Here is a 26531-nt window from a genome sequence, read left to right as displayed (position 1 = left end):
GATGTTTATTTTATAAGTAATGTGTAGAATCCTTCTCAAACCTGTTCCATTTTGTCCGTGATGGGGTTGAGAACAAAAGGTGTCCAAATCAGCTTTAAAGCCTGAGGTGGGAAAATATGATTTTTTGGAGGTTTAATATGTACCTAATAATGTGGAGAGTATTCAGACTTTTTCCCCCCAAGTTAAAATATTACCTAATGCCAGGAATGTCCCAACAATAAAACATGCCACTTTGGCTCAATGTCATCTTATTGATATGAACGAGTGGGCGTGAATGAGTTTGCTGGCTTTATATACGGTGGGCTTTTTTACGGAGAGACCTCACTTCTTGAGCGAGCTATGAGGACAGTCTTGGGCTAATCTGACACATTTACAGACTCAAGTTGATCCACAAATGACGACGGCAATGATGAGAGTATTTCTGCTCTTCATGTGTTTGATCTTCACAGCTGTTCAGTCGAGGACAGGCGAAGCAAACAGGATGGATGTGCGCAAAAAGCATGAAAACGACGTGGCGCACCACAGCTCTGCCATAACAACAGGTAAGATTTTTATATCTGGCTATATAATTAGTATTGTAAACGATGCTATAAAATACGACATAAAAAAGAATTATTATTTTATAATATTTAATGTCATATTTTATAATTGTAATAAATAATTCTAATAAATATTATAGTAAAATTATGTTTAATAAAATATTTTAAATAAAAAATTATATTATATCTCATTTATATTGTAAATGTGCCAATAAAATATAATAATACAGCATAAAAATAGAATTATATTAGAAGATTAATTATAATACTTATAATATTACTATCAAACTGTTTAGTATCAGCCGCACTAAACATTTTAATAGTCAGTCATTTTAATAGTCAGTCATTTTATTTATATAAGATATTTTATGTAGTTGTATCTGCTCATTTTTGTAATAAAATTAAGAAACTTTGTATACCTGATTTGCATAACATGCAAATCGTATTATTATTATTATTATTATTATTATTTTATTTTTTTAATTGAAAACCTATTTATTGTATTTTTGTAAATTCTGGTTTGCAGAATTTAGTTTTTTCCCTTGACAAAACACCTGTTTGATCATTCACCTTATGAATGATGTCATCAGATCATTCGCTCTGTATCTGATGACGTTTCGTTTTACACATCACAACGCATGCCAGTATTAACATGCTGGTGATTATTTCAACATAAAGGCCTCTTTTCTTCTCTGGGATTTTCAACGACTTTCAACGTCACTAATGAGCTTTGAGAGAAAACCGATTTTCAGTTTTTTTTTTCCCCCACCCACAGTCTCACTATTCAATACTAGACACACAACAGTTATTTTCATCAAGTGCCCTAGATGTGCCCCCGTGTTTCTTTGCTGTTGGGATTGTTTTCTTCCGTGATTTTCAGATTAAAATGTGAATCTTCACTTTGTCCACTCGGAAACTGAAAAAGACAAAGATATACTGTATGTATTCAATGTAACTGGGTCTATATGTGTCCAATAGGAGTGTGGAATCAGGAGAATCCAAAAAGACTCTTTGCCAGGACTCGTTATCTGTCTCAGCAGAGACATCACGTGGTGGTATGTTCCTCACTTCACAACATGTCATTTAGGAGATCTTAAAACATAGACCCAAATAACCTTTTTTCAAATTTTTGCTTTAAAATGAAATATTTATGGAGATAGTTCACCCAAAAATTACGATTCTGTCACCTGTCATCTTCATTTATCATCATAGATATGTAATTTAGAAAGCATGATTTTCAATTATGTTTTCATTTGAACTGCACAATGAGGACTTTTGAGATATTACAGACATTACAGCATAATTTTCTGTAAAGCTGCTTTGAAACTCTGTGTTGTGAAAAGCTCTATACAAATTAAAAATGACCTGACTTGACATTTAGTACGGACCAGATTAATAAAGTCTCAAAATTCAACTTTTGTGTTATGTAGCTTCTGAAGGGCAGTAGTACATACATATAATAAAATAGTCTTTTATCACTTATATTTGTACACATTCTTAAAGGGGTGTGAAAACTTAAAACAAAAGGGGCATGCAAACATCTGCACTTAACTGTATATAAAATTTGTAAAAATGTATATTTTTTCAAAACAATTTAACCACATTTTAGTTTTTTTTTTTTTTAAATGTACAAATTCCATGTAGGCTATTCCATTCATATGATGTCATATTGCATGTGTTATTATGAAATGACTTGTCATGTCAGCAAGGGCGTAGATTTTGGCTAGATTTGGGGGGGGGGGGGTCTTGTACAATGAAAAAATGCTGTTCTTCGTGGGGAAATGAACATTCACAATGACTGCAAAACACCTCTCTTACATTTTTATGTGTCGCGGGAAGAAATGGATCTCTTTCTTTCAGCTCATTGTTGAAAACGCATTTTTATTTAGGCATTTCTAACTTGCGCTGACTGACAGGATGACAAAGAGCGCGAGCGCCAAGCACATGACATCATTGCCATGGTACCCAGATACAGTTCAGCTGATTTGCTGAAAGATAAAATGAAAGTATCGTCAAATAAATGTGCGACACAATGAAAATTGCTTCTCTTTTCTGAAAACGACACCAGAGACAATAATGAGAAGGACAGTGAGGATATTTAATGTAAGAAAAAAAAAATCAGTGAGCCTACCATCTGAAACCGGGACATAATTACATTTTTAGAGGACTGTTGGGACAATGGGACACACCTCTAAACTCCGGGACGTCTGGTCACCCTACATTTAGTCACCCTCATGTTGTTTCAAACCCTTATGAGTTTCTTCTGTGAATCACAAAAGATGTTTTGCAGAGGGACAGCCTCAGTCATCATCAGTGTTGGGTGTATGTGATTGCAAAGTAAAATCAGACTGCAGTTACTGACTTGAGTTTAGGAGGAAATGTACATATTGTTTTGTATTTCAGTGAAAAAAAACAAAAAAAAAACTTTACTGTAAAGCTTTTTAGAAAGTAACTTAAAAGTAATTAGTAATATGATTACTTTTCCCATGGAAATATAATCAGTCAAGTAATCCAATTACAATTTTAAAGATGTAGTAAGTAATTTGTAGTGGATTACTTTTGAGAAATTTAGCCAACACTGGTCACCATTCACTTTCATTGTATGAAAAAAAGATTTTGTGAAAGTGAATAGTGACAGAGTAATTCTGCCTAACATATTCTTTTGGAACAATATGAGGATGAGCAAATGATTACAGAATATACATTTTGGGTGAACTGTCCCCAAATTTAATGTGCAAGGGTTCCTTTTGGTTGTCCAGACAATATTATAGCATTGTTTAAATAAACTGCATGCACATACAGTGTTTGCCCCATCCTGATTTCTTCTATTTGTGTATTTTTCATACTAAATTGTTTTAGATTTTCAAACGAGATATAACAAAACAAGGCAACCCGAGTAAACACAAAATACAGTTTTCATATATATTTTTTTATTGTAAGTGTAACCGGTCCTGCTCAACCTGCTCTAAACGGGGTTCGAACCAGCGTCTCCGGCATGGGAGTTAGGCACGCTAACAAGGAAGCTAAAGACTCAAGTCACTTATGCACTTCTTGAGGCCAGGGGAGTGAGGTTTACCATTACAGAAGCAAAAAAGTTATCCAACACCTATATCACCCATGTGAAAAACTAACTGCCCCCTTAAACTTAATACGTAGCTGGTTGTGCCACCTTTAGCAGCAACAACTGCAACCAAACCCTTCCGATAACTGGAGATCAGTCTTTCACAATGCTGTGGTGGAATTTTGGCCCACTCTTCTTTGCAGAACTGCTTTAGTTCAGCCACATTGGAGGGTTTTCAAGCATGAACTGCCCGTTTAAGGTCCTGCCACAGCATCTCAATCGGGTTCAAGTCAGGACTTTGACTAGGCCACTCCAAAAATTAAATTTAGCTTCTTTTGAGCCATTCAGAGGTGGACTTACTCCTATGCTTTAGATCATTGTCTTGCTGTGTAATCCAGTTGTGCTTGAGCTTCAACTCACGGACTGATGACCGGACGTTTTCCTTTAGGATTTTCTAGTAGAGAGCAGAATTCATGTTTCCCTCAATTATTGCAAGTCGACCCTGGCCCTGAAGCAGCAAAGCATCCCCAAACCATCACACTACCATCACCATGCTTGACCGTAGGTATGATGTTCTTTTTGTGGAATTCTGTGTTTGATTTATGCCATATGTAACGAGACCCCTGTCTTCCAAACAGTTCCACTTTCGAATCATTAGTCAAATTCTCCATTCTCCCAAAAGGTTTGAGGATCATCAAGGTGTGTTTTGGCAAAATTCAGACGAGCCTTATTGTTCTTCTGGGTTAGCAGTGGTTTTTGCCTCGCCGCTCTTCCATGGATGGCATTGGCCAGTGTCTTTCTGATAGTGGAGTCATGAACAGTGATCTTTATTGATGTGAGAGAGGCCTGCAGTTCCTTGGATGATGTCCTTGGCTTTTTTGTGACTTCCTGGATGAGTTGTCACTGTGCTGTTGGAGGAACTTTGGAAGGTCGGCCACTTCTGAGAAGGTTCACTACTGTGCCAAGTTTTCTCCATTATAAGATAATGGCTCTCACAGTGGTTCTTTGGAGTCTAAGAGCCTTTGAAATAGCTTTGTAACCCTTCCCAGACTGATGTCTTTCAATCACCTTTTACCTCATCATTTCTAGAATTTCTTTCGACCTTGGCATAGTGTGCTACAGAGTGAGACCTTTTAGCCAACTTTATGCTGCTGAAAAAGTTATATTTAGGTGTTGATTTTACTGAACAGGGCTGGATGTGTCTAGTCCAGCTGGACCCCATTATGAATGCAGTTTCATAGATTTGAGGATTTAGTAAAATCATACAGGCCCAGTTGGTATTGGATAACGTTTTTCTTCAGTAAATAACATTATCATTTAAAATGTGCATTTTGTGTTTACTCAGATTGCCTTTGTTTTGTGTTAGATTTTGTTTAAACTTTTGAAACAATTTAGTATGAGATATACACAAAAATAGAAGAAATCAGAAAATACTTTTTCACAGCACTGTAGCACCATCATGGGTCACGGACAGTATGTTTTTCCTTTGCAGCAAATAGGTAGATCCTTTTTACATTACAAATATTTGAGTGAATAGAAATATATTAGTGGGTATTTACTCCATCTTTTCACTTGGAAAAATGTTTATTCCAGCGACCTAAGCACACCCCTGAGGCAGTACCTCCAGCCCAGACTCCAGCACGGCGCTGCTCTGGTCTCATGGAGACCTGTTCCTCACTCACTCCTTGCTGTGACCCCTGCACTTCATGCCATTGCAGGCTCTTCAACACGATCTGCCACTGCTGGAGACTGGGACACCTCTGCCCCAAGAAGACCTAATGGACCTTAAAAACACACACAGACACTAACTATATATCACACTGCTGTACACATACAGGAATTATACATGTGTCTCTACACACATATAGACACACACACACACACTCACACTCTGATTGAAAATGCTTTATAGAGTGCCATAGATCAAACATGATGTTTAACTAAGAGGTAATTATGTGTATTACTTTCTATCCAGTATATGTTTAACTTTTACATACACTACTAGGTAAAAGTTTGGACACACCCATTCATTCTTTAGTGTTACTTTTTACACATTTCAGAATAGCAGTTAAGTCATCAAAGCTGTGAAATAACCAGTGCTGGGTAGTAATGGATTACATATAATCTGGAATACTTAATCATTTTCCAATAATCTAGTACTTGTAATTAAGTATAATTATAAAATACTCGTAATCAGATTACAGTTACTTTTATATGGACTATATGATTCATGATTACACATTAATCAGGCAACGGCAGTAAATTGTTCATAATTAATTGACCCCTTGCCCATTCTTCTTTTTTTTATATACAGGTGCATCTCAATAAATTAGAATGTCGTGGAAAAGTTCATTTATTTCAGTAATTCAACTCAAATTGTGAAACTCGTGTATTAAATAAATTCAATGCACACAGACTGAAGTAGTTTAAGTCTTTGGTTCTTTTAATTATGATGATTTTGGCTCACATTTAACAAATACCCACCAATTCACTATCTCAAAAAATTAGAATACATCATAAGACCAATAAAAAAAAACATTTTTAGTGAATTGTTGGCCTTCTGGAAAGTGTTCATTTACTGTATATGAACTCAATACTTGGTAGGGGCTCCTTTTGCTTTAATTACTGCCTCAATTCGGCGTGGCATGGAGGTGTTCAGTTTGTGGCACGGCTGAGGTGGTATGGAAGCCCAGGTTTCTTTGACAGTGGCCTTCAGCTCATCTGCATTTTTTGGTCTCTTGTTTCTCATTTTCCTCTTGACAATACCCCATAGATTCTCTATGGGGTTCAGGTCTGGTGAGTTTGCTGGCCAGTCAAGCACACCAACACCATGGTCATTTAACCAACTTTTGGTGCTTTTGGCAGTGTGGGCAGGTGCCAAATCCTGCTGGAAAATGAAATCAGCATCTTTAAAAAGCTGGTCAGCAGAAGGAAGCATGAAGTGCTCCAAACTTTCTTGGTAAATGGGTGCAGTGACTTTGGTTTTCAAAAAACACAATGGACCAACACCAGCAGATGACATTGCACCCCAAATCATCACAGACTGTGGAAACTTAACACTGGACTTCAAGCAACTTGGGCTATGAGCTTCTCCACCCTTCCTCCAGACTCTAGGACCTTGGTTTCCAAATGAAATACAAAACTTGCTCTCATCTGAAAAGAGGACTTTGGACCACTGGGCAACAGTCCAGTTCTTCTTCTCCTTAGCCCAGGTAAGACGCCTCTGACGTTGTCTGTGGTTCAGGAGTGGCTTAACAAGAGGAATATGACAACTGTAGCCAAATTCCTTGACACGTCTGTGTGTCAGTCCATTCCTTGTGAAGTTCACCCAAATTCTTGAATCGATTTTGCTTGACAATCATAAGGCTGCGGTTCTCTCGGTTGGTTGTGCATCTTTTTCTTCCACACTTTTTCCTTCCACTCAACTTTCTGTTAACATGCTTGGATACAGCACTCTGTGAACAGCCAGCTTCTTTGGCAATGAATGTTTGTGGCTTACCCTCCTTGTGAAGGGTGTCAATGATTGTCTTCTGGACAACTGTCAGATCAGCAGTCTTCCCCATGATTGTGTAGCCTAGTGAACCAAACTGAGAGACCATTTTGAAGGCTCAGGAAACCTTTGTAGGTGTTTTGAGTTGATTAGCTGATTGGCATGTCACCATATTCTAATTTTTTGAGATAGTGAATTGGTGGGTTTTTGTTAAATGTGAGCCAAAATCATCACAATTAAAAGAACCAAAGACTTAAACTACTTCAGTCTGTGTTCATTGAATTTATTTAATACACGAGTTTCACAATTTGAGTTGTATTACTGAAATAAATGAACTTTTCCACGACATTCTAATTTATTGAGATGCACCTGTATATATTTTACAATTTTCATTCTTAATCAGCCTGCCGCTTATATGCAATCAGTAAGTCTTCAAATGTTTTCAGAAGAGACAAGGAGGAGAGGATGAGGGTTGAGGAATTGCACACACAGGCCTGAAACTAGACACTGAATAGCTATACTATAGTACTATTACTATAATTACACTGAAGATGGTGAAGATGGTCTCACTCAGCATTTGACCACTAGATTTACAAAAATCATTTCAGTTTTAAGGAGACACAAGGCAAAAATATTTCTGTGCAGTGTAAACACTGACTTCTAAAATGTCATATACTTTCCCACGGCAAATTGTTCCACTTCAAATCTAAAGAAGCATTTGGAGGTGTGCTTGCATGTTTTCTCAACTTTACATTGCATATCTAACCAACTCCTGACGAACACATTTGAATTATTATTTGAATTATATAAATAATTGTATATAATTTATATTTATATGTGTCATTTAATCATGTGTCGCTACATCTTTGGAAGGGTTTTGTCCATCAAACGCATTAAAATGCACAAATACACATCATTTCATATGTGCAGTGTATAAATGTAGAAAAGATTGCATTAGTGCATTACTGATTGCAATTTTAGAAATGTTTTGAACAGTATTAAAAGAGTTCCCATGCATGTTGGACATATGTTGCCTGCTTTTCTTCACTATCCATTCCAATTTATTGTTTGTAAGTAATACAAAATTAAAACAAGCCACAATTTAGAATAGATCAAAAGGTTGTTTTAACTGTGCTCAACAAAAATTCAGTCAAGTATGTTCAAACTTTTAACTGGTAGTGTATCTAGAGTTATTTGCTCACTTTAGATTTTGCACCATGACTCTTTTATGACTTGTTTGCCAACTGGAGCTGTTATGACAATGATGTCCTTTAGGAATCATGCTGGCAAAGCTTCTTTTTACTGTTATTATTAATATAATATTTTCGGCCCTACTAAGACAGGGGCATATATAATCTAATCTAAGATATTTAACCTGTACAGGCTCGGTATAACAATCCCTAAAATAACTTTATATATATGGCATTTTAGGGTCAGTAAATGTGAATGTCATTGTTGCGCTCATACTGTATTTTTTTGTTGTTGTCATATATAAATCTGTAAGTGTAGCTTTAAGCTTCAGTCATTTCTACTGTACTTATTCCAACTGTCATGCACCTGTACATTTTTGCATGTTTCTTTTTTTGCAAAAATAGCATCACTGTTCTACCTGTGGAATTAAAGACAAAACTTTACTGTGGATGCTAAGCTACTTAGAACGATTGACTTTATTATGGATGGGAAAAGCTGCAGCAAAAACCTTATAATATATTCATATCCACTGTAAAGTCATACTGACTGAATATTATTTGAAAAAACTAAAACAAATAAATAATAATAATAATTAAATAAATATTTTCAATGTCCAATCAAATAATTTCTTTTTAATAATAATAATAATAATAATAATAATAATAATAATAATAAAACATTTATAAGCCCAGTACTTCATGGGGAGTTTTCTTTCTATCTTTTTTTGTTTGATGTATCTGTGGTTTGGTTTATAGTAAAAAAAAAAAATAAAAAAAAGAGGAAATCTCCCCCCCACATATTTTGATTCGTTGCATGTTAAGTGGTCTGTGTCTTCAAAGACGAGTTCAAGTCATGAAAGACTTTGAAAAGATGTTGATAACGATGCCTTGGCATACAAGCAGTGCTTTAAGAAATTAAAATGGGAATATTTGGTTGTAAGTGAAATGAATGGGAATTTGGATTGAGGCCCATTACACACATAATGTCAAGGAACAAATTTATTTGGGGGGGGGGGGGGTGCCTATTCGCTTCTAACAGTGGTTCATGAACTTTTCGTGCACTTGTAATGAACTTTCTTAAATAAGGACACTTTCAATGCTATTATTTACAACCACCCATCCCTGTGCCCTTTACAAATTACAACATTTTTGACTGGGAAAAAAAATCACATTAATTATTTCTGGGACGACAGAACTGGTAGCATACACAGCATACACAGATTTCTCTTCTTCAAAATCATAAAGATATGTGCAACTGAGATTTACTACAAAATGCATATTAGTCTTTTTCGATGATTTGACAGAGTTCTGATCTTAAACAACCCTTGCCAGATTATCACTCAGAGGAAAGACGGAACAAGAACATTTCTGTCATACTTCATGTCTGCAGGGTCTTGGTCAGTCATACATCCTTCTTAAAGGAGTAACAGAAGAACACAAGCCAAATGTCTCCCACATGCAATGTGTAGATATAATGTATGTGTTCGGATATCATCACTTTTACACAAAAAGATTGCTTTATATCTGGTGATCTATGAAGCTTTTATTGGCAGTGAGTCAGCTAAAATGGAGAGAGCTAATGCACACATCTAAGTTCACAGAGGACAATATTAATTATTTTAAGTCATCATAAGCAGATGCTTTAGTTCAACTGGAATATTGGTTTAATGAGTAATACATTTACATGACGCTTACATAATCAGAATAGCCAACTCTAGTTAATACCTGAATAATTTTGTTAATGTAAATGCAGTCATTGAGTAAACAAAAATTTAATATTGCATTTTTGGTTACATCCTTGGTAAAAATATATAATATAATAATATTAGTAATAACAAAAGCAATAGAGTAAAACAGATTTTGTACATGTTCTGTTAATCTTTCAAACCGGTCAGCTAGAATCACTGCAGAAAACCAAACGCCACTGTTACACTGAAAACAAAGCAAAAGAAATATGAATATTTGTGAACAATTTTATAAAAATATCTCACTTTGCTATTATATAGCATGGAATATTCTTAGTAGTTGTTAGGGGTACACAATTAATTTAATTAAAATTAAAATCGCAATATGGCTATTTACTTAAATATAATCTGGATGTGATGGGTGCTTCAAAGTGAAGAACAACACTCTATTCTGTCTGTAGTTTACTACAAATTAACAGCATGTGAATAAACAGAATGTTTTCACACTCAAAGCAGTTTGCAATATGTGCACATGCCACTTAAACTCTCCACATAAATTCGCTTTAAGTCTTTGCTTTAAGTCTTTGATTTCAAATATATTTTGGCCATAATAATACAACTTTTTTTAAAAATACATATATATATATAAAAAAACAATATATTACAATATTGTAAATATATTATTCAGTAGGAATGGGATCAAAACAGTGTGAATAAAAAGGTGGCCTGAGAGGCTATTACAACTAAAGTGGACCAAAAAGAGATCCTAGTCCACTTTCAAGTCCAGGTAAAGTGTGAATGCAAAGTGAACAGGATTCTTTTTTTGACTTTTGGGTCAGTTGAAAGAGGTCAGATTTTGGTTCTTTTAAAGAGGACTTAAATGTGAAGTGTAACTCTTTTTGGTATACATGAACGTGTGAGGGAAATAGGGAAATACACTGCCTGGCCAAAAAAAAAGTTGCATACTCTAATATTTAGTTGGACCGCCTTTAGCTTTGATTACGGCGTGCATTCATCATGGCATTGTTTTGACAACCTTATGCAACATCACAATATTTATTTCCATCTAGAGTTGCATTAATGTTTGGCCGAGATCATGTATTGATGACGGGAGAGTCGAACCACTCCGTAAAGTGTTCTCCAGCGCATCCCAAAGACTTTCAATGGGGTTAAGGTCAGGACTCTGTGGTGGCCAATTCATGTGTGAAAATGATTCCTCATGCTCCCTGAACCTCTCTTTCACCATTTGAGCAAGATGAATCTTGGCATTGTTGTCCTGGAATATGCCCGTGCTGTCAGGGAAGAAAAGATCCAATGATGGGATATCCTGGTCGTTCAGTACATTCAGGTAGTCAGCTGACTTCATTTTATTGCTGCATAACATTGCTGAGTCAAGACCTGACCAACTGAAGCAACCCCAGATCATAACTCTGCCTCCAGAGGCTTGTACATTGGGCATTATGCACGATGGGTGCATCGCTTTATGCACTTCCCTTCTTAACGTGACGCGCCCATCGCTTTGGTATAGGGTAAATCTGGACTCATCAGACCACATGACATTTTTCCATTGCTCCACAGTCCAATCTATATGCTCCCTAGCAAATTGAAGTCGACATGGTTGTTTAAGAAATGAGAAGCGACACACTGCATCAGTTAGGGTTAAAACAATTGTTGCCAGCTGAAACATATTAATCACTGCAATACTGATCCAATCATAGACTCTTAAATATCTGCTTCTTTAAATCCAAATGACAACTTTATTTTTTTTGGCCAGGCAGTGTAGATTGCTTAATTTGGCTTGCAAAATTGCTAGTCTGTTGTTTTTGCACACTATTCAACATGAAAATTGTAGATTCAATAAGACTGTATGCCTGTTTGTTCTTTTAGCGTTGATATCGAAACAAAAGCAATATAAGATGTTGAATGTTTATCATATCACAGCACACGTATTGCTATTATTTGTCAAAATAATGCCCATACGATTTTTTTACCAAATCGTGCAGCCCAAGTAGTTATCTAATTAAAAACAAACTATATTTAATATCTTCACAATCTGTGCACAGTCATATAAGGAGAGAAAATACTGACCACATTGAACGGGCAGCTCCAGTGGAACATAGTTTCTATGGCATAGATGGATATAGGCAGAGGCCAGCGTGTAAGGGGCTGGCCTAGAAACTGCACGTTCACACTCCGATTCTTCACATACCGACATGAACTGCACAGGGTCCACCTAAAAATGAAATCTGAACAATGAACGCTCATCAACGTGATGTGAACATATTAACAGTGTGACACGTGAACATGCAGAAAGAGAATGCTTCATCTGAAGTACTGTAGATTGTGTTGTTTACAATTGCTTTCATTTTCTTGTTCATTTCCTCACTTTCCCCAAGGAGTCAATGTCTTTTGATCAATCTGATCAAAGGGATCTTTACATACACTGGCTTGTAATAGATAGCACATGTGAAACTGGTGAAAGCTGTGCTGTTGAGTCAGAGGAAACAGGGACAGCAAGTAGTTACCACTCTGAAACTGGCGCTCAGAGGAGAATTTGTTGAGGTGAACAGAACTTTACACGACAGGCAGTTGGCAGTGCTGTTCTGACAGAATCCAGATTTGCTGCTGACACACTCAGAATTCATCTATAGCAATGGACACTGTCATAAAAATAATAATATCCCAAATAAATGCATAATAAACATACAAAAAGTAGTCACCTGCAATTGTTCATTTAAAGGTGCACTCAGTAACTTTTATCTTTGAATCACCTTGGACTTACACTGTCACCTAGCGGCTTAGATGCAGCATCATTTAATATCAATAGTTTTCAGTTTCAGATGCCATTGTAGAAATGTAGTATTAACAGTCAGACATGGTTACTTTAATCAATGAGTGAAAGTATCAAATAACAGGACGGTTACTGAGATTAAGCGAGTAGTATTCGGCTGGTCACGTGATACAAACATGGCAGCCCCCATGTGTGGACCCTCTCCATGTAGAATAAAACAGCTTTCATAAGGTTACTGATTTGACTGGAGTCTTCATTTAATGTGAGTGCTCATGATTTTATACATATATTGCAAAATCACAATTCATGTCTTTAGGAGTTAAACTTTTTTAATGAGGAAAAATTTACTGTGTGCACCTTTAAGGAGCTATTTCTACCTGATGTAAACCTTAAAATTACTTTTGTTGGTGTAACTAAATGTTTTCAGGTTGACTGAGTGATGTTAAATAATGTTTGTCTTGGATAAAACCAGTAAACATGAAGTTTGAATATGCACATCTGGAAATGTCCTTTGAGCGCAACAGTGTACAGAGATTTTCAGAAAGTCAAAGCTTTCACATGGCTTCAGAAAACTTGAAATATAGCACACAAGCCATATGGGCTACTTATATGGTGCTTTTTTTATTCTTACTGGAGCTTGACAGCTCCTGGTCACTGTATGCTTTTATTGTATGTATTGTATTGTTGACTCCTGTATGATAAATTGCTTGTCTTTCCTCATTTTTAAGTCGCTTTGAATATAATGCTGAATTCCATTCAAATCGAATGTGGGATATTCCTGATACCTCCGAAGTCCGACCATAAATACATTCCATTGCCAGATGCTCGGAAGATGATGTTTAAGGAAATAAAACCGCAATGCTCCAGTTAGCTTAGCAGGTGTTTGACTGTCACCAGAGATGTCTCCTAGCAACCCAATTCAGAAACAATCTGCAGCGCTAGCATTTGTGCTGCATGTGTACGATTATCAAAAGAGAGTATAATTTACCAAGTTTTGAACACCTGCTACTCTGCTGACATTTGTTAAACACACTTTAATGTCATGTAATGTAGGAAGTGAATGTTTATAACTTATTTTATATATCTATGTAATGAGGAGGAGGGCGTGGCCGGGCCATGAGGATGCACGCCCGGCGCTGAGATGCCCAATCAGCGGGAGAGAGATAAAGGAGGAGCCGGGGACGCCAGAGAGAGAGAGAGAGAGAAAGAGAGAGAGAGACACACACGCAGCAGTGTTCATGTGTGTGTATGTTGTGATGTTATGCTTTCAGTTCAGCGTTTGTGTTAATTAAAGTCTTGTTGAATGTGGATCCGGCACCAGCTTCCTCCTTTCCCTGACGAACAGATATCCTTTACAATCTTCCTGGGTGCCGACATGATTGTGTGACATCACGCACCTGCATCTCAGCAAAATCGGAGTTTAAAATTTCCGCACGACTTTCCAAGTTGGAATTGCGACCTTAAGTAGCGTTCCATTGCACTTTTCCCAGTAGGAAGTTGGAAAATCCGACTTTCCAAGTTGAATGGAACGCAGCATTAGCATCTGCTAAATAAGTGAGCTATGGCTTACGTTAAATATGTGCGTTAAACGTGTGCATTAAACGTGTGCGTTAAATTATTTTAAATACACGACGTGGAGGCGAAGAACCACCTGATGCGGATGGTGGTTGCCTCTGCGAAGTGCATTTAAAATAGTTTAACGCACACCTAGCTGTGAATTATCCCGCTTATACCATGGTCTCTTGTCAGAATTGATTAGATACAGCTGTAATATATATATTTTTTTTTTGCAGTGCAAATTTTGACTGGAAAAACAAAAATAATGGTTAATTTTATCTAAGGGTCATTAGATCTACAGCTCTGCCTATTGAGACACAAAGAAAAAGTAGTGCGACCACACACTTGGTCAAAACTGTGAATTTAAATACACATTTAAATATCCACAGAACATAGAGGGGTTGGCACTCCAGAGAAAATGTAATATTTAATTTTTATTCATTGACATTTTCACATTAATGTAGAAAAACCGACGTTACAAACGTAGCAGTGACAGTAGAAGTAGCACTTACTGTATAATAAGGGGAAAAACATTCAAAACACTCTGGAAACTGCAGATTTTGACCTCTGAGACATCGGTATGGTATCCATCAAGGCTGCGCAATTGACTGAATTAAGAATGAAACCGCAATTTTTCCATGAGCAGTAGCGCTTCACCGCAAAATGCTGCATGCATTTTGGAAACAACAGCGCTTCTGCTTCAGCGTTTGAGTCACAGATGTGTGAGCGTGGGGGCCTTTAGTGACTATAGGTATCTAGAGGCTATAGGTTTCTAGTGGCACTTCAGCACAGCAACATAACATACACAACACATTACAGTTTAAATCGCCTTGCATCAGCAGGACTTGATTTCCTTCTCTCACCCTTCATGCAAAACAAGCTGAATTCCATTATATTAGCTATGCTGATGAAAGTTGTTAGGAAATGTTTTCAGTTGCTATAGTTCACTCTGCTTTCTCTGTAATGTTATGTTGCTATGGTTACAAATGGCACATTAATATCGAACGGTAATTAAAACTGACCAGAACTGCATGTGCATTCAACGGTTTGAACTGCACACATTCCAGCCAATCAGAATCAAGTATTCGAACAGACCATGGTATTCACCTTATTCAGCCCCGCCCCTTTTCTGTGCTCCAATCTTCCGAAATGTGTCATCTAACTTCATGTTTGTATTGAAGCTACTAAGAAGAGTCGATCACGTGTGGGAGCACAGAAGGTATTTTTCACCAAGAGTTGATGGTGTGAGTCTACAGCACCCCTTTACTACATAAAAATGCAAGTGTGGTGTTTTTTCTGTCACTCTAAATGTTTTTTTTTTCCAACACCTGCAGAGGTAAATTGGACATGGCAGATCACAGACCTAATGAGCAGTAATTATAAATACTTAACTAATTTCTTTGCTTTTTGAGTATTTAACCATTTCTTGCATATACAGTGTATACTGTACATCATTTTTTCAATTTTTCCTTTATCACAAATAATAGCCTATTCTTTTATATTTCTCAGAAAAAGCACCATGGTAATACACTTGTTTATTTATTGATTTTCAGACATGGTCTGTGATAACCCCATGTTTATGACCTGTGTCATAGTAAAGTCATGGTATTTTTTAAGTACCTTGGAGTCCCATGACAGTATCATGAAATATAAATATGATCAGTCATTCAGTACCATGGCATTACCCTGTTAACGTGGTGCACGGTGCGAAAGGCGTGATGAGAAAGTGTGAGCGCGAGCGATAGACTGTGTTCCATGAGTGCTACCGGGTCCTTGATTAACGTATAACATGTGAGTAAGGGCAGCCGGTGGAGTTTCTGGTGCCCTCCTAGGGTATGATGGTGCATCCTTAGGGAGTTGGTGCCCTACACAGACTGCGTGATACGCCTATAGGGAGCTGCGGTACTGTGGTAGCCTAATGGTATTTTTCTGAAAGTGATTAGTCTAACAGCTTATTAGTTTCAACAAAACCAAACTGGCTTTGGCTGAACCAGACAGCTCCTTGATTTGATGTTAATATTCTAGAAAACACAAATTTAATTTATATCACTGAAAGCGATGCAACATTTTATATTCCCATTCTAATGAATAAATCTGTCTACACTGCAGGTGCACGATGTCGGAAATGCGGTAGCAATCTAGTATAATTCTTTTGATGAGCTTACAACACAATACATGGAGTGGACATTTGATCTGACATGTCTCCCCTTTTTCTGGACAACAAAAAGGGCACCTTTAGATTTGTGAACGAAAGCGGTCCTTGCTGCCCCCATTCTGTGCACGTCAATGCAGCTCGTATTATTACACATGCAAGTTCAACATTAAAGGAAATTACAATTGTACTTTTTAAAATTAATTTGTCACCCTGCATTTTTTAGAGGCTTAAATGTGATTAAAATGTTTGTAAATGGAATATAAAATAAAACATACACTTTCACATCTATGTGTGTGTGTGTGTGTGTGTGTGTGTAAATATAGTTACACCCCTCCCCCCACCCCAGTTTAACACTCAAAAAATCTACTCACCTTAACTATAACGTGATGGGTGAATGATATGAGAAGATAGTCAGAGGTGTCGTACAGAGATATTTTAAATGACTTTGTGTTGTCTCTTGGAGTTTCATGAGCACAGAGGAATATCAGTACGTCCACAGCTTGAAGGTAGCGTCATTTGTATTCATGAATGAAGTACTCTTGTTTTAAAATCTCCCTTCTCTGCTTCCAGTTGTTATGACATCCCCTGAACACTTTAAAATACTCATGATGGCTTTTGACAACTCTATAACCTGTAAATCCACTTCGCTAGCTAATTACACTTTGACATCAACACCATAGATATCTATATAGAACCGCTAGAACGGAAGTTCAGAGACAACATTTTCAAGATGACTGTGCGCTAGTTTTTCTGCCACATAAGGTGAATAAATACATTTAATTTTTACATAAATGTGTTTCCTGGAGATAGAAAGTCTTACAAGTTCGGAACGACATGAGGGTGAATAAATAATGACTGAATTGTATTTCTGGCTGATCCTCTCCTTCAGCTCGTTATTTTGTTTTAAGCAACACCTTTTCTTTGCATAATTTCAGTAACCGTTTTTGCACACTTCTGTTATGCATTCTTTTATATGATCCATAAAATCACCAAAGAGTACGAACACAGAACAAAATAGCAAAATAATAAAAAAAGTGCCATGGTTCATGCCCAACTGTTCATCCTGTGCTGTGATCCCACATGCTAAACAGGTGTTCATTCCTAACAAGTTTCTCTAGTTACCTGCCAGCTATGAGTAAAATGAGGCATGCTGTGTGTTTGGAAGCAATCTGGCAGAAGAAGCTTGTTAACTGCCTGAACAAACCTGAAAAACAAACTTTAATTAACATAAGGTGTATTAAATGATTCACTCTATTTATTGAGTAGAACTTTTTTGGAAAGCAGTTATTTTAAGTGCCATTAAATCTATTAACACATTAAAGTTGAAGTTACAGTACATTCATATTTATAAAAGAGCACAATTGTAGGCAGCCTTGGTTCTGGAAGTATTTCCTCCATTCATTTTAATCCATAGGCATTTAAAAAAAAAAAAAAAAAAACATTTAATAGTCCATTGTAAGGGAGTTCGAGGAAAGAAGGAGGCGAGAAGCGAGGTTTCCCAGTTCAGGTTGGTGTTTTAATTTGTCCAGTTTAATGTTTACAGCTTTACAGGAAAAATATTGACTTTCACACACAACTTCACAATAACATCCGTGGCAATATGGCTTTTCTTGTGCCAGTCTCTCTCTCTCTCCCCGTGCTCACTGAAATTAGAGACAGGTGTTAGACATAATTTAGCTCAGATGTAAGCGCCCTTACCGCTTTCTCTCTCTCAGGAGAGATGCTTGACCACGCCTCCGCTGCCACATATCCCCACCGCCCGACTCAGGCCGGGGAGGCATCCGGCCTGCCTACCACTCCCCCCCCATTCCTGGAAAGGAAGTCGGCGACAGCCATCTGCGCTCCCGGTCTGTGGACCACCTTGAACTTAAATGGCTGAAGAACCAGGTACCAACGGGTGATCCGCGCGTTGGTATCTTTCATGTGGTGGAGCCACTGGAGCGGGCGTAATCGGAACAAAGGGTGAAGGCCCGCCCCAACAGGTAGTATTGGAGAGTGAGGACTGCCCACTTGATGGCGAGACACTCCTTTTCCACGGTGCTGTACTTAGTTTCCCTCAACGAGAGCTTACTACTAATGTACAGCACCAGGCGCTCCTCCCCATCCACCACCTGTGAGAGTACGGCCCCCAGCCCCCTGTCTGAAGCATCTGTCTGTAAAACAAAAGGGAGAGAGAAGTCAGGTGAATGTAAAAGCGGCCCCCAGCAAAGTGCGGCTTTAACTTGCGTGAACGCCTGCTGACACTGCTCCGTCCACTGGACCGGGTCTGGAGCTCCCTTTTTAGTGAGATCAGTCAGCGGGCTGGTGACGTCCGAATAATTAGGAACCTTCTATAATAGCCAGCCAGCCCAAGGAACTGTCTCACGCCCTTTTTGGTCTTGAGCCTCGGGCAGGTCGCAATCGCTGCTGTCTTGTCAATTTGGGGACGCACCTGCCCATGGCCCAAGTGGAACCCCAGATACCGTACCTCCACTCGCCCAATCACGCACTTCTTTGGGTTTGCTGTGAGTCCCGCTCGGCGCAGCGATCTCAGAACCGCCCTCAGATGTTGCATGTGCCGCTGCCAATCATTGCTGTAAATGATGATGTCATCTAAATAGGCAGCGGCGTATGCTGAATGCGGTCTGAGTATTCGGTCCATGAGATGCTGAAACGTAGCCGGGGCTCCAAACAAACCGAACGGAAGTGTCACAAACTGGTGTAATCCAAACGGTGTGGAGAAGGCGGTTTTTCACAGGAAATTGGTGTCGAGGGGATCTGCCAATAACCCTTCGTCAAATCCAATGTCGAATAAAATCAAGCAGTGCCCAACCGATCTAGCAACTCATCAACGCGAGGCATTGGATACGCATCAAATTTAGACACCGCGTCCTATAACCACACAGAACCGTACAGACCCATCTCTCTTAGGCACTAGAACAACTGGGCTGGACCAATCGCTGTGGGATTCTTCTATTACCCCCATATCAAGCATTGCATCCAATTCTTCCCGAACGATTTTCTTCTTGTGTTCGGGTAATCGGTAGGGGCGGCTACGTACCACGACCCCCGGCTCGGTCTCGATGTGGTGATGGATGAGGTTTGTACGCCCCGATAGAGGGGAGAACACATCCGCAAACACCTGTTGCAACCTAACAACCTCCGCGAGTTGACTCAGTGAGAGGTGGTCTCCGCAAGTGACTGGGGTGAACTGTTTATGTTTTGAACTCACCTCCGGTCCGAGCTTCGCCTTCTCGGGAACTACCGTAGCCAACATCACAGGGACCGCCTCCCTCCATAATTTCAGGAGATTGAGGTGGTATATTTGACATGCGCCCCCTCTATCGGTTCGTTTAACCTCATAATCGAGATCTCCCACTCGTCGTGTGACCTCAAAGGGTCCTTGCCACTTGGCGAGTAATTTAGAGTTCGATGTGGGAAGTAATAAAAGCACTTTATCTCCCAGTCAGTGCTGTTGTTCTTGAGCTTGGAGCAAATTCTCCTGTGTTAGCTGCCCCAAAGTGTGGAGTTTTGCTCTAAGATCAAGAACGTATTGAATTTCATTTTTACTGTTTGAAGGTCCCTCCTCCCAGGCCTCTCGCAATACATCAAGCACAACAGTGTTTCAGTGTGCTAACACGGCAACCTTCACCACCCCACCACCACTACTAGCTTAGTGCCGTCCTGCACAGGGCTAGGCTCCTCGCCCCTGCCTCCTATCTCTGGCAGGATACGACGGTTCCGAGTACAACTTCTTCGGACCGCCAGACGGGGCTTACGCCAAAGAGAGACATTACATTTCTGTTTTATATTCATCAAATAAATGTCATCTTAAACTTCACTCAAGTCTGCGAGTCTTCCTGATAGAAATATGATTTCTGTAAGTCATCAAATACAAATGTCTCTTTTATGCTCCAATAACTGCTGCTGTAAGCCCCAAATAGCTAAAAATGTTATATCTGCTTTTACCTTAGGCAGCTTTCTAAAAAATGAGCCATTGTTTACTTCAAATGTTATATCTTAGATGACCAGAACAAAATATGCCATCCAGAAAGAAAAGCATGCAAAACAAAAAATCAGAAAATATGTGTTCGACTATTGATAATAAAATGTTTTATGTCACCGCAAAGGGGAGGATCTCTAATGTCACCTAAATGGAGCTTCTAGTCCACACAGAGGCTAAGATATTAAATGAAATAGCAAGGGTGGTGCTTGAACTGAAAAGACTGAATGTCTATGGACGAGCACATCTGTGAAGGCTAAAATGCTTTAGAGCGCCACCTACATTAAAGATCTGTATATTGTAATGAAATGTGATAGAGAAAAAAATATTTTTTCTGGTGCTTTCTGCCACCTAGTGGAATAAAATGAGACTTTTCAAAGTGAGGTTGAGTGAATAGAACCAGAATGACATGTTTACAAAGTTAGGACAACACAGTGGGCATTTCACTTCTGAACTGCTGCGATATGGGAAATGAACCACGTAATGTTATTTTGCAAAAATGTCGCCACAGTCACGTAATTTTCATGAGATCAGGCTGGGTAGGCCAATCTTGTTATTGCTTAAAATCAATTTCTCTGTGGTGAAATTAATGAGATTTTAATTAAATATATGCTATAAGGACAAAGCAAATATCTTACGATGAAGTCATCCATCTAGGATCACACTGCAAACTTCTAGATGAGGGTCACATGATACTGAATTCCTCTCTCATTGGACACCTCAGTCAAGTTCAAATCCTTCCTGATAGCCACTTCACTGCTAGTGTATGGTGTGTGTGTTATGTGGCAATTAACTTCCAACTGAAAAAAAACACACATTTGAATATATCTGTTTAATTCGATCCACTACATATTATGTGTCTAAATCAGCTTGGTCCAATGATGGGCATCAAAATAACAATAACAAAGCACCTCTCCATTAGGGTGAATTGCAATCACTGTGTTTTGCATCTGCACCATGAGCGAGCGATGCTGGAACCGGTCGGATTTTAACATAATGCTGAGGGTGTGGTCAATGACATCAGCTACAAGGATGAAGTCACAGGACGCTGGGAGTTTTAAAAGGTGTCCATCATATGACACTAAATAGTCATCTGCCACTAGAAATGCCTAATCTGCACAGAGGAATTACAGCACAAAGACAAATGTGAGAAAATATAGACAGAGAATAATTGCCTAAAACAAAATAAAACATTTGGTTCCCATGAAATAACTTGAACAGTAATTTCAGTCTGATGAATGGAAAGCACATCTGAAAATCCCAGAAGTGGAGATTAAATCAATTAGTGTTCGAGAAAGGGACAACATATGTTTGACATGATGGCGACCCAAGAGACTTCTCAGTCCGTGAATACAATATGTTTGTAATGGAATAATAGCTTACTACTTATGCAACACGTTCTCACTGCCAAGGCCTCAGTTACTGCCACTTGTGCAAGAGCCCCATGCATCAATATATGGATGCCAAAAGCAGCCTTCGGCATCTGTTTCTGACACATCTGGCAAGCACATTACTTTGAATGAGAAACCCTGATGCCAACAGCATTAAAATTTTAACATCGTAAATATTAGTATGTTGGGGTTCATTTTGTCCACGTAACATGATACGTTGTGGTATGATTTTGATTTCATTTGAAATAAGCAACACATTCTGCTATTATACATGCTGACCTGTTTCTTTCCGGTTGTATTCCAAGCCTTCCGATCGCTATGTGTGATAAACAAGTCAAGTCATTTTTATTTGTATAGTGCATTTCACAACACACCTCGGTATAAAGCAGCGTTACAGAAAATTATGCTGTAACAGAAAATGAATCTGTTGTGTCTGTAATGTCTTAAAGTCATCTTTGTGTGGTATGATGAAAAATGTGATTGTAGATTATGCTTTTTAAAAAATGGCTCTGGCTAAACAGCATGACCTTAATGCCAATATTAGTTATCTTTGTGTAGTACAAGTCAGGGGTTAAATTAGTAAACCGAGTAGATGTTGGTGGCCAATGTTTACAGACCCAAATTTACGTTTTTATTCAACGATCACGGTCACCTGGCATCCACTGTAACGTATCCAGCACTCATTCTAACACATTCAAAAATTACAGCCTCAAGAAGCATTATGATAATGGTTTGAAGTCTCATGGGCGACAGAGATTCTTTAATTCACCTCATTCAGCCCCGCCCCTTTTCAGCGCTCTATGCTTCCGTTCTTGATCAAAATGGATTACGTGTGGGAGCACAGAAAGTTTTTTCATCAAGAGTTGATGGTGTGAGTCTAAACTACCCCTTTACTACGTGAAAATGCTCATGAGGTGTTTTACTGTCACTGTAAATGTTAGTTTTTCCAAGAACCACAGAGGTAAATTGTACATGGCAGCTCACATTCAGACACCTATGACACACTGCACTTTTTCATAATACAAGAGTTTATTTGTTATACAGTACATGTAATTTTGCTTAATTTTTTAGGTTTCAACTTGTTTATAATTTGTGTTAAAATGTTGAAGTGAAATTTCAAACAGTGACAACTCATATTATTTCACATGCAAGTTCATAACATTAAAGGAAATTACATTTGTACCTTTAAAAATTAATTTGTCACCCCACATTTTTAAAAGGATTAAATGTGATTAAAATGGTGGTAAACGGAATATAAAATAAAACGCACACTTTTACATGTATATGTGTGTATGTGTGTATAAATATAAGGCCATCTTTCCTCCTTCCCTGTTTAACACTTAAAAATATGCTCACCATAACTATATAATGCGATGGGTGAATGATATTAGAAGATAGTCAGAGGTGTCATACACAGATATCTTAAATAATTTTGTGTTGTCTCTTGGAGTTTCATGAGCACAGAGGAATATCAGTACATCCACAGCTTGAAGGTAGGATCTTGTGTATTTATGAATGAAGTACTCTTGTTTTAAAATCTCCCTTCTCTGCTTCTAGTTGTTATGACATCACCTGAACACTTTAAAATATGCATTATAACTTTTGACAACTCTACAACCTGTAAATCCAATTCGCTAGCTAATTACACTTTGATATCAACACCATAGATATTAGGGGTGTAAAAAAACATTGTATTGTATTGCTAACTATACAATACCATATGTATGATACATAAACACATTATCAATAAATCCAATCAGTGCAATATTGAGAGCTGCGGAACAGTCTCTTCCCTGGAGAGGCGGCGCTGAACGTGCACAGGAAATCAGAGCAATATACAGTACATAGGCGAGAAGATCGATGACAAACGGCAAGTAGATTATACCGTACAGCTTGTCAAATTTGCAAAACAATGGTGTCATGTCCTGGTGCTACAGTACATCAAACATGTAGTTTTATTTACGCTGACATCACTGCACAAATCGGTGGATTTGTGTGCCAGAAACAGCAGCAGTAAATTTAACAGCCGCCACTCCCAGCTGACACTGAGCATGACATGCACAGCAAGACACTCATAAGTTATGAGTCTTAACTATAAAAAAAACAGCTTATTCAGAAACTGACAACATAAGAAACCCATGATTAAATGAGACTTATTATCTGCTTTTGACTTCGAAATGTAAACAGCTTTGAGAACAACATTGTGCCATGTTATAAACCAGTAATAACAGCGGTAAAGTTTACATGCAAAGTGAAACAGGGGGAAGAGTGCACAAAAACATATTGTGTGATGATCGTTTTTTGCCTAAGCCACTAAATAATATTGGATTATGTACATATATCATAAACCCAGAGGTCAGGTTCCTCTCGAGTTTTTTTTTTTTCAACACTAAACACTGAAAGGAGTTTTTTTCTTGCTACAGTCACTTCAGCTTGTTCACAGGGAGCTTTCAGACGACAAGGCATGATTTTCTATAAAGCTACTTTGAAACTATGTATATTGTGAAAAGTGCTATACAAATATAAATGACTAGAGTGTAGATCAACTTATTTTCTCAAGAAAAACATGAAAATTGTGAGTTCAAATGAGTTTTTCCCAACAATCAACAAAATAAATGCAGTGCTGTTGTTTAAGTTACTTAGAGCTCTGTTTTTTATTGCCAATGTCAGACACTTTTGTGACATTTATGATTTAAAAGACATTTATGTTGAATCCTTGTATAAGTTTGAGCGAAACATTTGTGGGTGCTCAGCTCGTATTGTATCATATCGTGAGGCTATGAATCGTATCGTATCATGAAATTTGTGCATCGTTAAATGCCTAATATATACTGTATCTATATAGAAAATGCTAGACTGGAAGTTCAAAGACAACAATTTCAAGATGGCTGTGGGCTTGTTTCTCTGGTGCATAAGGGGAATATACTGAGATGCCAAAAGAGATCTTTTATACTGAGATAACAACCTCCGCATTTTTACCATAGGAGAGAGTGTAACGGTCAATTAGTGTGTTACGACCATTTGCGGATACCATACATGGGGAGAAACGTAAACTGACACCTACCTGTCGCAAACTTGTCTGTGTCTTCTCTTATAAAACAGCAATGTTTTCGTAAATGTATTCAGCACAATAAAGCATGTCCTTCATAGACATCCATTAAAAAAAACAAACAAAAAAAAACAGCCTCTGGTCACCTCGCCAGTGTACCGCCCAAAGAGAGTCTATGGGACCATCATGTTATGCATTGGGTTGCTAGTCTTGTATGCTCAGCTTGGTAGAATGGCTCTGCTACCAATCTCCTAGGATCACGTGAGTCTTCAAAGTCAACCATATAATGGCCCTGACTTCAATGAACCACGTACAGTGTGTTACCAGAGCTGTCATTGTTTGCAGATACCATACAAATGAATGGGGAGAGCCGTAAACTAACACATACCTGCCACAAAATTATCTGTGACTTCTCTTATAAAACAGCAATTTTATCATGGTAAACTCCACACATATATCTATAATAGTGTAATGTAAATCAAATTATTGTGACTAAATTTACCTGTCTGTTATACACTCACTGAGCACTTCATTAGGAACACCTGTACACCTACTTATTCATGCGATTTAATCAGCCAATTGTGTGGCAGCAGTGCAGTTCATAAAATCATGCAGATATGGGTCAGGAGCTTCAGTTAATTTTTACATCAACCATCAGAATGGGGAAAAAATGTGATCTCAATTATTTCGACTGTGGCATGATTGTTGGTGCCAGATGGGCTGGTTTGAGTATTTCTGTAACTGCTGATCTCCTGGTAAGGTTAGGGGATATAAAATATTGATATGATTATATAATGTTACTACACTAATATATTTATAAGTATAATTAAACATATTGCGGTTAAACACACACGATAATACCCAAAGATAGACAATGACACCTCTCTTTAAGACTGCCCTGGGCTTACTTGCCGCATATGATGAGAAACAGATGCTAGAGGCTGCTTTTGGCGTCTGTAGTTTGAAGCGCTGGGCTCTTGTGTACACACTGTGTACTGCCCAGTGTTGGGAAAGTTACTCATAAAATTTATCCACTACAAATGACAAATTACTTCTCTAAAATGTATTTAGATTGCTTCATTGATTAGTTCATTGATAACAGTGGCGTATCCAGGACATTTTTACTGGGGTGGCCAAGATGGGGCACATACCTAGTGTGGGGTGGCGATACCGGGAGAACCTTTATGAATGGCACATGATCAAAATGTGTAAATATTGCATTGCTTTGCTTCAACATCTACACATGTAGAATAAATGAATTCTTAAACTCATGTTAGCATTCACTGAAGTGTTTGTATTCAATATCAGACTGTTGTTTTGACATTTGACAGTTTTCTATTCCTGTTCTATTTCAACCTATTACAGTTTCTGGGAATCTCTGGTTATTTTAACATAACATCCATTTTTAAATCAGTAATTGTTTAGGAAAAGTCAGTTACACATTTTTAAGAGCTATTCTCATTGTAGAGAATTAATCTGCATATAACATCAGGTATAGTGTATAATCATATAAAGATACAAGTACAGGTGATAACTGATTGAGGTGCAATTCAATCAATCATTCAATCAATCAATTATTCATTCATTTATTAGCTATAACTGCACTGTCCAGCAGAAATATTGTTAAATTGGGTACAAATC

At 37.9% G+C, this 26531-nt stretch overlaps 1 protein-coding gene across 1 annotated transcript; it reads left to right on the top strand.

Annotated features, from left to right (window-relative positions):
- The first annotated feature begins 349 nt into the window (after window positions 1-349).
- Window positions 350-5912, top strand: asip2b (agouti signaling protein, nonagouti homolog (mouse) 2b). Its single transcript, XM_051701580.1, has 3 exons — window positions 350-542; window positions 1518-1594; window positions 5194-5912. The coding sequence occupies exons 1-3, from the start codon at window positions 395-397 to the stop codon at window positions 5377-5379; spliced, it is 411 nt and encodes a 136-aa protein (XP_051557540.1). The 5' UTR covers window positions 350-394; the 3' UTR covers window positions 5380-5912.
- The last annotated feature ends 20619 nt before the right edge of the window (window positions 5913-26531 follow it).

This window comes from Myxocyprinus asiaticus, chromosome 6 (assembly GCF_019703515.2).
Source record: "Myxocyprinus asiaticus isolate MX2 ecotype Aquarium Trade chromosome 6, UBuf_Myxa_2, whole genome shotgun sequence".
NCBI classification, from domain to species: Eukaryota; Metazoa; Chordata; class Actinopteri; order Cypriniformes; family Catostomidae; genus Myxocyprinus; species Myxocyprinus asiaticus.
The sequence above is the reverse complement of the archived record's forward strand: the minus strand, read 5'-3'. Positions and strand labels throughout refer to the sequence as shown.